This window comes from Uloborus diversus, chromosome 9, assembly GCF_026930045.1.
Source record: "Uloborus diversus isolate 005 chromosome 9, Udiv.v.3.1, whole genome shotgun sequence".
Classification (NCBI taxonomy): Eukaryota; Metazoa; Arthropoda; class Arachnida; order Araneae; family Uloboridae; genus Uloborus; species Uloborus diversus.
Window position 1 is genome coordinate 40,941,338 of NC_072739.1, and position 18,172 is coordinate 40,959,509.

The window sequence follows — 18,172 nt, forward strand, 5'->3', positions numbered from 1 at the left end:
GGGGCCTGAAGATTTATGGTGAGGTATGTTTTTAAGATTAATTTCAATTTATGTTTCACAATAATGTATTACAAAATGGTTTCGCTCGATCTCGCATTAAACGATTATATCAAAAGAATTGCTTCGTTTTGCTTAGTGCTAAATAAGGCGATAAGCAAAAGAATCTAGCAACCACTTCAAATATAGCGCCTGAATTTTGCTGTTTATAACGGAAGTCCGCCGTAATTATTGCGTCTGCTAGAAAAGTGATTGTTTCGTTGTTTTCTGTTTCGTTCAATGTTGCTTTCTGTTTAATCTTTATTATGGATCGTAAAATTTGCAAAAAAGTGGCCAGGAAATTGAAACATTGCGAAGAAATCCTAATGAAGCATGAGAACATAAAAACATCAATCGAACATACAAGTGTAAGTGCATACTTAATTGCTGTGTATTAAGTTCTTCAGCCAGTTCATGCAATGAAACAAAGATCTAATGTATTTTGAGTCCATATAGGGTATGATTAACAGGTAATCAGTCTAATTTCAATGAATTTTCCCAGTTGGAGTAGAATGTATTGGTTTTTATCTGTTGTTGTAACTTTAAAAGAGAAATATGTAGATTTTTTTGTACGTCATGGGTTAAGCTTTCATTCTACACTTCTGTTAGATTTGAATACTAATCTAAATTTCCAAAACATGGCAACATTGTTATACAACTGGGCAATATTATTCTTAACGTACCACCGTAACTGATCATAAAAGTTGAAAAAATATACTCTATAACAATAAAATTAAAGCAGCTAGAAGGAGTTGTTGGAATAAAACGAAGTTTTACGTATGTAAAGACAATATTGATGTTAGAAAGTGGCTACAAAATGAAAGAAAAATTATCAATTAATCAAATCCCGAACAGAATGAGCCATCTATAGAAGCAATACCGGCAAGCAAAGTCTTATAACAGTCTCAAACAATGTCCTCCTTTCTCATACCTCATTTATTTATATGTGTCACTACCTAACTCAATCATGCTCTTTTGCTGTTGAATTTACTACCCCAAGCCATCCCAGATATGCTCGACTTTTGACAAATCAGGTGATTGAGATGGCTAGAAAAGGTGACAATGAGGAAGTGTAAGTCCTTTGTGGTCCTCACTATGTGTGACCTTGCATTGTCCTAGTAAAAAATGGGTTCTTTGAGCCTGCCATTAGTGTCAACATAGTCATGCAACTGAATCATGGCTCAAATATACCGTTTAGCTATCATAGTGGTGTGGATTAATTGTAGGAGTGACCATATATTGTAAGCCATGGCACCTGATAGTATGACCCCTGCTGCAGATAGGGTGTGCAACTGAAAACAAAAGCAGAATTTCACAGTGTTGCCTCCATGTGAAGTAGTGTCATGTTCAAAGGGATTGGGGCTGCAACCAAATCGATCCAGATTGTCTTTAGCAATAAATCTAGATTCAAATTTGACAATGATGACAATTGTGTATGTTTGTGGAGACCATGTTGTGAATGCCTAATACTGCCTTTGCTGCCATCAGCTGCCCACCACAACCATAGCTGAGGTGATATCATACATGAAACATGGTCACTCTTTATATTGCTCCACAGCACCATGACAGTCAAAAGACAATTTGCTACTTGCTTCAAATGTGCTAGCATGCAGTGTGTACCCAAGAGCCATTTTTCAAAAGGACAATGCTGGGTTACACACATCAAGGGCGTCAGAGAAGTTAGTTTTTCACATTATCATTTCTTGTGGACTGCTCAATCACCTGTTTTGTCACAGATCGAGCATATCTAGGATCTCTTTGTAGGATTGGAGACCCTATGAGTGTGATCAAATTAGTGGCGCTTTTAGAATAAATGTAGTACAGTAAAATTAGCTCAGAAAATGACCAAACCCAAACATCCAAAAAAAAAAAAGGTGAAACCTGTTGGAAATTACTTCTTACCCTTCCAGCAAGAAGGGGTAAAAAGTCCCAGCACTTTGCGCGTCGGGTTTTGGGGGGAAGGGGGGGGCGAACGAAATAATCCTCTATTTAAATAAAAATAATTTCTATTACTTAAAAAAAATTCTCAAACCTCGCAGAAACCACTCTATAATAGTAAAACAATAAACTCTCACAGAAAAAAAATTCTAATTAACAGAGGTGCAGAAGCGGGGGGGGGGGGGGGAATGGGGCGGGGTCCATGGAGCAGCTTTGCGTTATTGAAATTTTTAAGGCAGTTTTTTTCAAGGGGTATTTCTTTCTTTTTTAAGGACTTTTATTCTGGATGGGTACTCCGTCACACTTAAGGGGTGCGCCATTGCTTTGAGGGGGGGGGGTAACCCTGAATTTACATTCTAAAATCACAGTGAGTGCACAGTTGCAGTGAAGTTTACGAAAAAATTTCCCCGACTTAAACTTTTCCGAAGTACAAAATGCCTCATAATGATATGGTAATGTCAGAATGATAATTCTAAAAGATCTAAGCGAGCTCAGTAACCAAATTATTTGTAACTGGAGTTATTAAACTGTTTAGAGAGCTGGAAAACAAAATTCCTGTGCAGCATAAAAAAAGTCCAAATTGACCAAAGTTTCCCTACTTCTTCTTGATTAACTTACTTCAAATTTTCTACCATCTTTTGCCATCACCATAAGGGTGGGACAAACCGGAATTGCCAATAGTGAGACAGGCAATTCTGCACCCTCTAAGTCGGTGGGGGGTTCTCATTTGCAAACACCAAGCTACCTCTCTTTTACGCAGCTGGTTATGTGAATTATGCTAAATATGCAGACATATACTTGCAACACTATCTGAAACTTTTGAGTACATTATGCGATAAAAAAAATTTGATCACATCAAACATCAGCTATCCAACGATCTAACGCAGTGCCAAATTCAGGTGGTCTAGAACCTATAGTGATTCAACGATAGAATAAGTCTTGATGAGAGCAATGAGCAATACAACAATAGAATGCAAAATATTTACACCTTTTTGTCTCCCAGTTTGGAAATCACAATCCATTTCTAAAGCACCTAGAAGTTTCTTTCCTCTCAAGTTGGTAGTGGTATTGCTCGTTGATGATAAGGTGAGTTCCGATGAGACCTCGGGTATGATGAGATGATAGATGGGGTAGTAACATCAAAGGAAATTGAAGGCAAACAATTTTGTGGCATTTCTTCGTAAAGGAGGTAAGCAGTTATGTCTTTAGCTTCTGTTACGAAAGTAGTTACTATCTGTAAAGATGTGTAAGCCCAAACCATCTTTTTCACCGAATGGTATGAACAATAATGATGGAATAAAAAATTGCTAAAAACTTCTGGTACGAGTTATGCGCTGATCCTCCATCAGTATTCGATGAATCTGATTTCAGAAGGAAAGAAATCCTGTATCGTTAAAGTGCTATTATCTGAAGCAAAATTTTCATCCAACGTCACAGAACGAACAGCTGGTGTCATATATGAGGCAGTGAGAAGCAAAGGGATGTAAGTGGACATTTTCAAGTTTTGAATAAAACGTGTTTAAAGATAAGATCCCAGGTAGGCTTTCATTGATTTTCTTTTCTAAATCAAGCTGTATAGAAGCAACTACCAGGTCTACTAGTACCATTTCTTGCCCCAAGATAGAGGAGAGGTTCACCAACCATTTGTACTGGTTATCTCCAAATTTTTAATTTTGCCACTTACATCCCTTTGCTTCTCACTGCCTCATATGTAATAGATGGAAGATACCTGCTTGATCATATTTTTGGCAATGATATGTAAGCTTCAAGGCAGGGTTGGGTTTTTTGCCGGGACAGTGGAAAAAACCATGGCAAAAATGGAAAAAAATGTCAAAAACCTAATTGCAAATAAAGTAGCATTATATTGTTAATCAAGAAATAGTGACAATATAATATAAATAATGCACTTTAATATTTTAATTATGTCTCACCATGTTACTTCTAATTTATAAGGTGAAAAATAAATAAAAAAGAAATGTTGGGATTGCAAAACTTAAGATTTTAAATGTTTGCTAAAACAATTTTTTCAGAATGAGTCAATTCCTTCAATGCTAAAACAAAGAATGGTTTACTTAACCCTTTCAGACGGAATTTTAAAATACTAATCCAAAAGTGTTTTTATTTGGTAGTCAGTGTACTATGGTAAAGAGTATCTTATAGACAAAATTTCAAGTTTATAGATGAGGAATTAAAAGAGTTAAGACACGTCCAATAATCCGGACATATGTTATAGAAATACATATTTCAGATAATAAAACGATGAGATACATCGAAAAAACATGTTTGTAAAATATTCTCTAAACAATAATAAGACATAATGTAAGCATTTGAAATGATTAATATAAGATTATATGTATTTTTTTAAGTCATAAAAAAACACTCGCTTTTGCGACGAGAATCCGTGGTTGGAAAAATAAGCAAATCCCATTCTCTTAACCCCTATTTCTTTATGTTGTCAATCCAAAATGAAAATTTCTTGTACAGATAATAATAATCAGACTGTAAAGAGTCAACTACGAAAAAATCAAGTAACTTATTCAATTAATAAATGATTAGCAGCTGTTTAAAGTTCATGTCCGGTATACCGGACGCCACGTCTGAAAGGGTTAAGCTTAGTAAATTAATGAAAAGATTGCATTCTAATTATATATATATGCATACGTTTAATTACTCACTTTTTGCTTTATCCCACTAAGATTTCTAAGCTATTTAACTATTAACAGAATCTTTACTTGAATATAGAAAAATATTAACTTTCCTCACTAAAGAAATAATGCATTTACATGCAGTACCTAAAGATTTCTGCACACTAGTCGCAACTTTTCAAATGTGTCCTGCAAGTTCTGCTGCAAAAGAGAGATATTTCTCAAATTTTTCTTTTATACAATCAAAAATACGAAACCCTTTGTCAGTTGCTTCTCTCGCGAAACTAGTTTATTGCTATGCCATGCTTAAACAACAAATAGGTTTTGATGAAGATGGTATAGACTATGATATGATGATTTAAGTGATATTTCAATCTAAAGAAATGTGTATTTTGCTTTTTAATTACTTTTATTTTATAGTTTTATCTTGATTAAGTATACTTTATATAGATATTTAGTATTCTGTAAAAAATGCTATAATAAACAAGCTAATTACATTTTCATTGTAAGTTAATTATTTGTCTTAGATGCTACAAACTGAAATTTTATGTTAATGTTTAAAAATTTAGAAGTGAAAATGCTCCATAAAAGTAAGTTTAAACTATAAAAATAATTAAATTAAAATTTTATCAAAATCTTTACATGCTTTTACTTTTATATAAAAGGGAAAAAAAAACTGTCCGTAAGTTGTTAACATCTATTTTTGCCACTTTGGCAAAAACTGACAAAAACCTATTTTTGCCAGGCAGTAAAAACCGTGGTTTTTGCCATGGTTTTTTCCGCCTCCGGCAAAAACTTGCCAACCCTGCTTCAAGGAAATATGCCAGCAATGCAGTGTATAAGTCACTTGTAAGTATGGGAAAGCTAGTGTCATTTTTGATGGATGCAAAGAAAGCACCACAGAAATATAATCTGTGTCCTTTTACAACAGCCAAGCCTTCTGCTCTAGAAGACTTTCTGCTTCTCAAATCTTGTGCTTGCTCTGAGGGGTTCATTGGATATAGTGAATGACATCATGCTAGACTTTCAAGGCCAAATCCTCACAAATATTGCCTCGTGCATTCATGCTAGAGGTGACCCAACAGGGTATTGAAACCTAAATTGATTTGAAATTTTTCCCATGATGAATTATCCTGTGATAGTTTTGCTTTCATTTTGTAATTGTCTTCAGGTACATATAAAATTTTGTTTCAATTCTGATTACTCCTTCTTGGTGAGCAATTTTTTTGTTATAGAATGTATTATCAAACTAGTAAAAAACAATAAACGTTGTTAAGAAGGATGTTTACATGTAAAATTGTTATACATTTAATTAAACAAAGTATTTTTTTTCTGGATTAATTTATCCTCTGAATTTCCTCTTTCTCATTTGGTAAACTAGAGCCTTTTTATTGGAAACGGTGGCTTAGGCTGTGGAATTCACAGAGAATTTTTATTGGATTTGTTCAGCCAGCATGGATTGGTGAAAGATGTGATTATGCTCCCAGGTAAACCGTATGCATTCGTAACCTTAAGTACTATAGAAGAAGCAGAGAAAGCTATGGATTTGTTTCAAGGGAGGCATTTAAGATCTGGCCAAGTCCTTTATATGGCTTATGTTGATAGTAAGTAAAATTGTATACTTTCTGAAAATAAAATGTAGCTACAAGATATGACCAGCTTAATGAAGCTTGAAATGTACTTTTATAAATAGAGCATTTTCTCATAGCATACCTTATATTTTTTTACATCTAATATTAAATTTTAAAATACTTAAAATAATATAAAATAGTAAAAGAACAATAATTTAACTATCTTAAATATCGAGTTATAGCCAAAAATATGTCACCAAAAACTTAATTATTAATAGTGATTGATTTATTAAGGGGGAGGGGGCATTTTCAAGAACTGTCAACTGTCCCCATAAAACTTGATTATTCTAATAGTGAATGTGTTTTTAAATCTATATAACTCCTATCCAAACTCGATAAAAAAGTTTTTCCTGGACCTCATCTTGCTTTAAAAAGTCAAAATTTGAAAGGATGGTTTCCATAATCAGTCAGCATTCATTTTAAATTCTTTTTAAATGCATTTCTTAACATGTTGATCAAGGATTTAAAGAAATATTATAGAAAGATGAAAATAATACTTTGTGCACTAGTTGTTAATAATTTTGAAAAGCACCGTTCAGGATTTTACATTACAGAATGAAAAGAACTTTCAGAAAACTCTTTTAAAAGATAGTTTCCCCATATATCTGTGTACTGGTAGATTAACTTATTTCTCTATTCTGAGTCTTCTGTGGTAAATTTTTCCCTTGAGCAAATAGCTAAAGGCTTAAAATGCATCTTTCAATTTTCACAAAGCTAACCCTCTCTATTTTTGAACTGTCATTTTATTCTATATATATATAAATGGATGTTGGTAAATTTGTGGGTTTGTGTGTTCCCTAAGATCTCAGAAACTACCCAGCAGATTTGGCTGAAACTTTCACCATTTGCAGTGGCGGATTGGTTCAAGAAATCGGCCCTGGCATAAAGGATGTCGCAGCCCCATAGCTCCTAATACTAATTTTTACCAAACGATTGGGAAACGATATCCCTTAAATATGAAAAAATCATTCGTAAAAATTAAATACTTTAAAAAAAAAAAAAGATAACGGAACGGATCCTTTATGTGTTTTAATGGTGAACAATTGATACAAGATAAGCTAAATCTTGGTTTGCAAAAAAAATGGGGGGGGGGGGGGGGAATAATCTATTTAAATATTTTTAAATGATTGGAGCTTTATTGCTTATTTTCGTAATAATATATTTTAACATAACTTTTGTTAGAATAGAAAGGTTATTAGGGAGGCGAGTTGACCCCTTAATTTTGTCATGCAGTAATACACAGTAAGAGAGTAGATTTATTTTCTTGCTTATGGGAGTCATTACATTAAATATTAGATCAGAAATAAGGGGTCCGGGGGTTTCTTCCCCGGAAATTTTTCAAAATTGTAGTCTTAAAAACGCAATTTTAGATGATCTATGGTGATGTAGGGAGAGCGGAAATTCGAAGGCCCTACTCTTGCAATGTTTTGGAAGTGAAACTCCAAAATTGGTTTTTTATATTATTCTCAATTATGTTAGGAAGATGGCGTCCAAGGAAATTTTCAAAATCTTAGCTCTGAAAACGCGGTTTTAGAAGAATTTGAGCGATGTTAGTGAAAGGAGAGATTCGAGTAGCATCCACCAAGAATTTGCTTAAAATGAAGTCTTAAAAACATGATTCTAAGCTTTCTTTGATAAAAACTAGGGCATAGAAAGTTGTTCAAAAGTTAAGTTCCAAAAACGAAACTTTAACTGACCTCCTATGATTTTAGGAGGAGGACGAGGAGTAATGGCGGGGCTCTCCCTAGATTTTTTTCCAAAATTGAAGCATTAATACCGAGATTTTTGACGTGGTTTACTGATGATGAAGAGGGGAGGGGGGGGGAGTGCTTTCCCTAAAATTTTTCGATGCTGTAGATTTGGAAACGGTGTTTTAAATATCTTTCGTAATGTTAATAAAAAGAGAAGATGATGGTAAACTTTCGAAACTAAATCCTATCAACGCAACACTGTAGGCGATCTTTGGTGTTGTTATGCATATACATACACCTTAGAGACTCCCGTTACCTGTCGCAATTAGAATTTGAATGTTACAAAACACAATAAGAAGTACAATACAATACATTAAAAGTGCAGAATGATTATAATTATAAAGCTGCGTGATAAATTGAATAAAAACCGAAAATTGGCACTAAATGAAAATAATTCTGTTCAACCAAACATAGACAATGTGAATCACTATGTTCTCGGGGTGAAGGGGAGGGGCGGGAGGACTGAAAACAAAACAGTTTATTAAATTTTAGAAACACCAGTAATTTTTTATTACATGAGTTCATAATTTAAATTAAAAAAAAAACCCCTAAACAAGATAACCCCCTTTGGATAAGAATGAAAAGAGGGTGTGTATAAATTTATTCTCATGAGGATGAAAGAAAGCTGTGCGAAGATTTTCGGAAGGAAAAAGAGAGGGGTTATATTTAATGTGAAAAGGTGAGGTTAGTGGAAGATATAAAGGCTTGGCGTGTACCTGGGAGTCTATGACACCATTACATGAACTTTTACTTGATACAGAATCTGAAAGTGAGAAACGAAGTACGTAGATGGGGAAATGATTATGACCAGTTACAAAAATTGTTTGGTGTCTAGATTTAATTTGAGGTTTTAATTTAATTTTAGGAAATAGGTCAAAAACTCTTTTGCCATGATGTGGCATGGGGAGAAGGAAAGATTCGGGAATTCTCCTTTTTTTTTTTTTTTTTGAGATTGAGGGTCAAAAAAGGTAATTTTAGACAATCTTCGATGATGTTATGGGAAAATGTTCAAGGGACTTCCGAAATTTTTTCGACCCTGATTTCTGACGCTCTTTAAAATGACGGGAAGGGGAAGTTTCTAGGTAGGTTGCACCGGAAAACGCACTCCTCGAAGTTTTTCGAAGCTGAAATCCCAATTACGCTGCTGTGGGCCATCTTTTATGACGTCTAAGGGCATTTTTCTGAGAACTCCTAAAAAGCAGAGTTTTAAAAACTCACTTTAGGCTAACTGTGGTGACTAAAAAAGGAAGATATAAGCTTTTGGATCCTCCCCCCTCTTTTTGGCTACGCCCCAATCTTTATTTATCTATTTATTTTAACTTCTGTTAAAAAAAGAATCACCATCCTACAGTTTTCTCTTTCAAAACCATTTAGACTTAGATTTTCCATAGTAAAATTTTCAATTTCCAGCCTGGTATTTTTATTTACTTGAAATGCAAGCCATCTGCGGCCGCAGGTAAAAAAAAAAAAATTTGTACTGAGCTGATGCTTTGGTGACCTTAAATAACCTCAAGGACCTTAGGCCTTTTTTTCCACTCTACATTTTATTTTAATTTCATAATCTTCTTCACCACTTGACAAAGTTTTGTTTCACATACTAAGAACACTGCTGTGGCTATTTATTTCAATATTTTCAATCTCTCTCGCTGTATTTTAATTTTTCTCCTAGATAAATCATATTTCGGGGACCTGTGTATTTTTCTTCACTTGAACTTTGATTTTCAGAACGATATTTTTTATTTAGAAAAAAAAAAAAAAAAACGAAAGGTAAATGGTAAAAAAGGGTAAGTTTGTCGGCGACCCTTGAGACCCATGTTTTTATTATTATTTTTTTTAAATCTAATCACTTTCGAATTTAACTGTCTTAACTAAGGTTCTCTAAGGGTCTTAAACCGGATTCGAACCCTTCGAGGGATACTGAGAGAAACTGAATGCTTCATTTTTCGTAAAAAGCGTTAGAAACGCACATTTCTGAGAACTTTACTTGAATAGTCTTATTAATATAGTATTTTGGATGCTCTAAAATGTGTTTTAAGATTGCATTTTATGTTAAAATTTTATTGTAAAATGTAACTTTTATTGCAATAGTTATGAAATACAATTCATAACAATTGTTAATTGTCATTCAGAAGTAAAGTAAATGTGAACTATCATTCGTAACTAAAACTAACAATTGGGCAAAAGTATTTTAACTTTTTAATACTGCCAACGTTTTCCTGTTTTCATTGCATTACTAAAATGAAATTGGCGGCTCCATTTCTGAAAAACTGAGGTGGTGTAGCATCCCCCTGCCCCCTTTGCGCCGACATGCCCTCCACCCGCGGCGCGGGCTTGAGCCTATACGTTAAGAGGGATTGAAACTAAAGAATTTACGTATCGGTATTTACATTTTATTGTTCGTAGACAGGGCAACTGAGCGGCCCAAACATGACCGGCCCACCGGGCAAATGCCCGGTTGCCCGCCGGCTCTATCCGCCACTGACCATTTGTTCTTTTTGGTATTGGGAAGGTTTATAGACCAGTTCAAAAAATCCGATTGATAGTTCTTTTTTTATTCTAATTTAAGTCCCGATTCTCGCATAAATGCCCCAACATGGGGGTAAAAATATGTGCACTTATTAAAATTATGTGTCCATCGAAAGCGCTAATTTTTCTGCTGAAGATGGCATATGTTAAAGAGTTCTAAGTTGTACAAAAAACGAGTTATGAGCTTTTCTGTTCTATGTTCGAAGGCTTTCATCAACCCAATTCATTATTTAGTGTATCATCTCAACTCCCAGTTGATAGCTGGAATTATTGCATTGTTGAATATTTTTGCGTTTCGTCTGACTGTTTGAGGCTTTTCTCAAGTCAAATCTTAAAGTAACCTTTTTCTATAAGATTGGCTAATAATAAATGGATTTGGCTCATCATTTTCCATTTAAACGGAACTTTAATGTAATTAATGGTTTTTGTAATATTATTTGTGCTGATTGGACACTTTTACTCATTATCCAATCAACCGGCAGAAATATTGCCATAATTTTTGCAGAAAGATTTCAGTAGCTCATGCATTTGGCAGTTTTTTCAGCTGTCACTGTTTTTGAAGTCAAAGACTACGTAATAATGTTTCTTAGCTTTTACCATGTAAACAAAATATCACCAATTAGGAGTGCGACATCGATGTCAATGTTTTGGAAACATCGATGTTTTTAACATCAGTGTTTTACCTTCCATGTTTTCAGAACATCTTATGCTGTAATTTGCAAATTTGTGCTTCATCTAACGTTGTTTTGTCTTACTTTATCGATGTTTTGGTTTCGATGTTGATGTTTTTGTATTATAATTCAAAATTATGGTACAATTTGTTCCAATTTTCTCGCTAGGTAATTAAGTTTGGAGTAATTCTATAAGTTTACTTATAGAATTACTCCAAAAATTTCATTTATTTGCGCACATTTAAAAAGATTGATTTTTCTATGTAAAGAATGATTTTTGGGAAAATCCCTACAAGATGGTTGAAGATAACTGGAGGGTGAGGAAAAGGTCAAAGCTATTGGAAGAACTTGACACTGGTAGCAGAATCCTATATATTACTACGGTCAATATTGTAACTGTAAAAATTCAGAACTGTTAAAAGTTGTGTTGAAGTATTTAATAGTGATGGCGACTTTTGTTTCATCGGAAAGAGTTTTTTCTCTGCCTGGTGGAATAGTCCGCGAAAAGAGAAATGCGCTTAAACAGCAAACATTGGGGGGTTACTTATCTTCTACCCAGGGGTGGATACAGACTAACATTTTAGGGGGTTCATGCTAAAGAGTGACCCTCCCCCCTCCTTCATGAATAAACTTATGGTTTTTGGTCTGAAAAATTTCTGAAACTGCTTAGGTGTTTAAAAATACCACAACAGTCAGGAATATGGCACCTAATAGGACAAAAACCTAACGAATAAATTTTATAAACAATTAAAAGAGGTAGTATTTCAAGTATTTACTTTTAAAAATAATTCAAAAACTGAAATCATTTACATTTTATTCATAAAGTGTTTGAATGCAATGCAAACGGATAATATTGACCCCTATGACCCTCCCCTTGTATCCGCCACTGCCTAGGTGGGCACCCCTGCGAGAACCTATGCATAATAAGGTTTTGCGTTACACGACACTCAAATTTTAAGTTTCTTGCACGATAATAAATCCTAAACACTGATTTAAACTAATAAACTATTTACAGCACATTTAAAATAAAACTCAGCACGACTAAAAACTGAACTATCTAAAAATTACAACAGAAAGAAATTGTAATATAGAGACTTTACGAAAAAAAAATTAAAAAAAAAAAACATTTACGAACTCAAATGTTTTATCGATTGAAGCGATGCCTGAAGCTTTGGATATGGTTTTACAAAAACTATCTTTGATTAAATTAGTTGCTTATAAAAAGCAAACGGGCGTCAGACACTTCTTTGTTACTTTTCAAATACTGGCTCCTGAACCCAGCACCGCAGACTAACTGTCTCAAGAAAAGCTATTTTTACTGTCGACATATTTTAAATACATATGCTATAAATAGAAAAGTGACAGTTAATCCCCCCCCCCCCCCCAAAAAAAAAATCGAGAACTATTTACTGTTTCTTATTATGGTCTCGGTCCGGCTTTTTTTTTTCAAGCAGTCATTTTCACTACTCAAATACAATGAACCTTAAAACAGATTACAAAGTGTTGTCGCAGATTTTGTTTGGAGGAGGGGGTCATGACCCCCATGATCCCCCCTCCTCCTTGTATACACTTCTTATACAAGGAGGTACTTACACTTCTTATACAAGGAGGACTTCTTATACACTTCTTACGGTTTTGATCAAGTTTTTATTTTTTCGAGCGAACATTCAAATACTGTTGCGGGTTGAGAGGGAGGGGTTATGACCCCCTTGACCCCCTCGCTTGTATCCGCCACTGCGTCTACCCCCAACAAGCCGTCCCTCAATTACTCACAATTTCTGTTTCTTTAAGTAGACCTAACAGTACAAAACATATTTCTTGCTCTTAATAATGATTGTCAGAATTAATTTTGTACTTTTAATATAATTTGCACAACTCTTTCTCATCATACAACTGACTGTAAGTGCTATGATATATTTTTTTTTTTTTTTGCAGATTTAACTAGTTTGAAGCTGTTTAGCACCATTTTATGGTGACCAAAAGTATCTCAGCATCTGGACCCAATATCTCTGTAACGAAAATTAGCAACACATTCTTTTACAAAGTAAGGAAAGGAAGGGGGGGAGGGCATTACTGAAGGTATTCCAAAACGATTCCCACAAATTTGATAAAATCGCACCAAGAGCCCACAATGATTGAAATGTCTCAAAATAATTAAAGCAAGTATGAGGGGATAATGGGCGACTACATTTTTTTAAAACACTTTGTACTTCAATAGCCATACAGAGAAGGTTTTAGACTCCATGTTAAAAAAAAAGTATAAACAGATAAATATTTTTAAACATGTGAAGATTAATTTCATAATTTGAAAATTCTTCAAATTTGTATATGCTTAAATGTTGTGCTTTCATTTCTAAATCAATACTATTTTGTTCTTTTTACTTATTGCTATTTTAGTTTTATGAGTTACGAAGAAGCTCAATTTTTAAGCACCTCAAAAAAGTGTGTTTTGAATTCTTTGACTTTAAACAAATGCAAGTAACAATTGTTTCTCATAATTATTACTGGCCCAGGCAACTCTGGGTATTTTTGCTAGTCACTTATAAAATGCTAGACAGTGGATACCAATAAAAATTTGTATAACCTACAATCTTTCTATGGTTGACATGTATCTCGAACTGGATATCTCATACAACATAGACACTGGATGTCTTTGTCTTAAAAATTTCCTTTCCCTTTTTCTAAGTTTTTTGGGGTTCATTAGAAGCATGCAAGCTTATATTGGCCAACAATCATAAGTATGATTTATGTCGGCCGCCTTGTTTACTGGCCAGTGCAGTTTGACTTCAATAGGGAGGTCCTGGGTTCGAATTGCGGCTTGGACATGGATGTGCTTTCTCTCTCCTGTCTTTCTTTTGTTTGTGAGAATGTGTTGTGTTGTGAATGGTTACCTACCCTATAAACGGGTTCTTAGGCATGCGTGTAATGTGGAAGTTGAACTTCACACTGAATTCGCTTACAGTTGGAAAAGTGAAACAGCCCACCCCAAATTAAAAGTAATGTCAGTAATGTTTAGTAATTTTACAGTATACAATTATATTGTATAGAAATCAATCTTTTTTTTCCAGAGAATTCCCTCACCTTCCACCCCATATCAATCAAGGAATAAAGCTCAATGATATCTGTTCATTTAATTTATTTATGCAAGTTTCTTCTTTTTTTTTTTTTTGTCCAGAATGTGTTCCACTAAGAAAAAAATTAGCCATACAACACTGTTCAAATTACTGCTTGATTTCTACTTTTATACTTTGTTAGCCACTTTTAGCCTGTAAATAGCAAAATATTATTTTCTAAATACTTTTCTGTGAACTGCATTTTAAAGTTGCATTCAGTTCAGAACTTTCTTATATTCCCACAGCTAATGATGTTCCAAAGCATGTATCTTTTGAGAAAAGTTGGCCTCAAGGACTTACGCTAATCGAGGACTTTGTTACAGAGGAGGAGGAAAGTAGTCTGATTTCTGCTATTACCTTTGATGATGTAAATGGTAAGATATATATATATATATATATATATATATATATATATATATATATATATATATATATTTATATATATATATATATATATATAATTATAATAAAAGGGAAAAATATTGAAAAGACCACACCAAAAGCCCATAGATGCGCAAAACAGCAAAACTGAAAAGCCAAGTAAATATAAAAAGTATGCAAGCCAAATAACAAGTTTTAAACAATTTATACGAAAATACTGATGAGAAAAAGGAAAAATACAAGCAGCAATTTTAATAGGAAAAGACAAAGGATGAATCCAGAGCTCATCAGCCGTGGAGTCTTGTTATAAACAATAAACAAGAACTTAAACCTAAAATTTAAAAAATAAAATTTTTTAGGTTTAAGTTATTGTTTATAGTTTAATATGTGGTGCGTTTTGCCCAATGTTACTCCGTATTACGTATACTGGAGCTTGAACACTCTCTTTTAGTTTGTAGTTAAAATTTTTTGGTCTTTTGACGATATTTATTGAATCCTCCATGGCTGATGAGCTCTTTATTCATCCTTTGTCTTTTTCTATTAAAATTGCTGCTTGTATTTTTCCTTTTTCTCATCATTATTTTCGTACAAATTGTTTAAAACTTGTTATTTGGCTTGTATGATTTCACATTGAAATGTCCTGTTTTTTATTGGAGTATTTTAATGCAATAGTACATTATGCTCTTTACGTTATATTCTTGTTTTTTCAATAAAATGTTTAATTTGAAATGTTCAAGATCACAGCATTGTAGATTTTAAGTTTAAAAATGTCTTTTCATAGTATCGTATTGCTCAATATAATAATGCAAATATATACTTTGTGTTAATGTGCTACTATCAATTAGGTATAAGTGCAAAATAAAAAATGCTAAAAGTTTTCGAGTTTTTTTTTTTTTTTTTGGAAAAATTGCATAATTTACAAACATGCTTTTGGAAAGAAATCTGCTGCTTACAAAGGGAAAAGAGGCAATGACAGCTAGAAATTTTTTTTATCATTCATTCTTTTTATCATATGCTTATTTGGGATGCAATGAACTGTTATAATTAAAAGAATGATTAAAGATCGTCTCTATTTTAAATTTGCATTTTTTTTACCGTAAACACTCACCTATTTTGATGGATAGCTTCCTCCTGCCCCCCCCCCCCATTCCCAACTACAGCACAGCTGATAATCAAAACTAAGGCTCATTTCAAAATAACTGCAACTTTTTAAAAACCTTCTTATCCACAAATCAAATACAAAGATATTTAGTCCTCATCAGTGGCAGATCCAGACAATCCTGTTGGTAGGGAGCGAATGAGTAATGCATTATGGGGGGGGGGGGGGTACTAATGAAAATAAGATTTGAAAAAAGTTAAAGAACTGAAACATGACGTAGGTTTTTTTTTTTCGAATAATGTGTATGATTCAAAGAGTTTGAAGAATTTTCCCCAGTCGTGTTTTGATATTAGAGTTTTTCAAAAACGTAATTTTAGATATCTTTAAATTTTGACCTTAAAGTCTTGAAAACGCAATTGTATAGGCCACCTACTATCTTTGATAATGTAGCAGAAGACATGGGGTTCATAACTTTTCCCCAGAAATGTTTCGATTTAGAATTTCCAAAAACGCAATTATAGCTGATTTTTGAGTGATGTTGAAAGATGAGGAAAGAGGGACATGGGGGTTCCTGTCTGGAAATTTTTAAAAATTGAATTCCTAAAAATGCAGTTATAAGCCATCTTTTATGACGATAGGGGAGGCTACATAGTTCAGAACTTTCCATCAGAAATTATTCCAAATAGGTGCCTTGAAAATGCATTTGTTGGCCATCTTTGGTATCATTAAGGGAAGAGATGGGGTCAGGAGCTATATCTCAACTTTTTGATGTTGAAGCTTCAACAAACGCAATGTTAGTGGATTTTCATTGATGTTAGGGGAAGGGCATAGGCTCAGGGTGCTCTCCCCCCAAATTTCTTTGAAATTGCAATCTCAAAAACATAATTCAATTACCTTCTTTAAAGATATGAAGGCATGAGGTTCAAAACTCTCTCGGAAACAGTGGTACAGCTAAGGGAGGGGTTTGGGGTTAAAACCCCTCCCAAAACTACAAAACATTCATCCCCCCCCCCCCTCCAACCCAAAAAAAATCACGGGAGGGGAAAACAGTATTTAAACTTTTCTAAGTAGGGTAGGTTTGAACAAAATATTTTACTGCTTATTGATAAAGAAACAGTCACAAATAACTTCCCAATTCTTAAATATACGAGTAATTTTTCGTTATGAGCACCCCTACTGTTATAAGAGTGCTAAAATAGTCTTAATACCACACAAAAGGGGATCATGCTCATCAGCACTTTTGGTGCTGCAGAAATCTTTTTTAGAGAAACTTTTTCCGTAGAGAGAGGAAGCCTACTACACTTTATTTTCTGTGGCTTCCTCCAAATTCTCATTGAAAGAACAGAACACTTATTAGCTAGCATTTGAGATTCATAAAGACGTTGCTCTATAAAAAGATGATTTTTTGAATGACCTCATGAAAAACGAATATAAGATAAAAATAAAGGCAATTAAAACTATTGTTCATGCTCACGCATCCCCCCTTTTATTCGTTTCATAGTAATTTGTGATATCAATATGCGAGTTAGTTATTTTAGAGCAAATAAAATAAATGAATAAATATTAAGCTACAGAAACTACTTGATTTAATGATTTGTAAAATATTTTTGCATTATTAAATGAAGGAGAAAGAAAGCAAAAAATATTTTTTGATTTTGAAAAACTCTCCCAGAAAATTTTTTTTGGATGTGCTATTTCCCGGAAATATGTTGATATTCAATTTCCAAACACATAGTTTAAAATTTTTAGTGATGTTAGGAAGAGGTGAGCTTTTGCTGCCCTCCTGCAGAAGTTTTTTGGAACTGTAGTCTTGAAAACCTATAGGAATCAAAGAAATCTTCCTCGGCGATTTTATCGAAATTAAAGATCCAAGAACTCAAAAATTTTGACGATCTTTGATGACATTGGCTAAAGGGGGTTCAGAGACTTCCCTGGAAATTTTTTAGAATTAAAGTTGTAAAAATACAGTTGTAGGCAATTTTTTGTAATGTGTTGGAGGGAGGGGAGTCAGAGAGTTTGATGACCTTTTCCCGGAAATTTTTTGAAGTTTCAAACCTTTTGGGGGAGGGGAGCGATCGCCTCCCCTCCTTGTGGATCCGTCACTGGTCCTCATCTCATTTTACTTCCTTTTACAAAAAAGGAAGTATTCGCAAAAAAAATTTCACTCAAAAATCGGCCTTAATTTCCATTTCTCTCACTCCCGAATGAATGATGAGTTTTTTTTCTCGACCCGACCACACATGGATATATGCGTAGGAATGTACAGACACCCGAAATATCCATTTTGATGACCCCCCCCCCCCCCCGAGTTAATTACAACAAATTTTCTCTTGACGTCCGTATGTATGTGTGCATGTGTCGTATGTATCTCGCATAACTCA

At 33.9% G+C, this 18,172-nt stretch overlaps 1 protein-coding gene across 2 annotated transcripts in view; it reads left to right on the plus strand.

Annotated features, from left to right (window-relative positions):
* The first annotated feature begins 224 nt into the window (after nucleotides 1–224).
* LOC129229281 (alkylated DNA repair protein alkB homolog 8-like) overlaps nucleotides 225–18,172 on the plus strand; it is a 57,012-nt gene continuing 39,064 nt past the window's right edge. For both annotated transcript variants that reach the window (XM_054863554.1, XM_054863553.1), the window contains exons 1-3: nucleotides 225–404; nucleotides 6,001–6,223; nucleotides 14,557–14,685. In XM_054863554.1, the coding sequence (XP_054719529.1) occupies nucleotides 303–404; nucleotides 6,001–6,223; nucleotides 14,557–14,685 (454 nt within the window). In that variant the 5' untranslated portion in view covers nucleotides 225–302. The remainder of the gene's footprint in view (nucleotides 405–6,000; nucleotides 6,224–14,556; nucleotides 14,686–18,172) is intronic.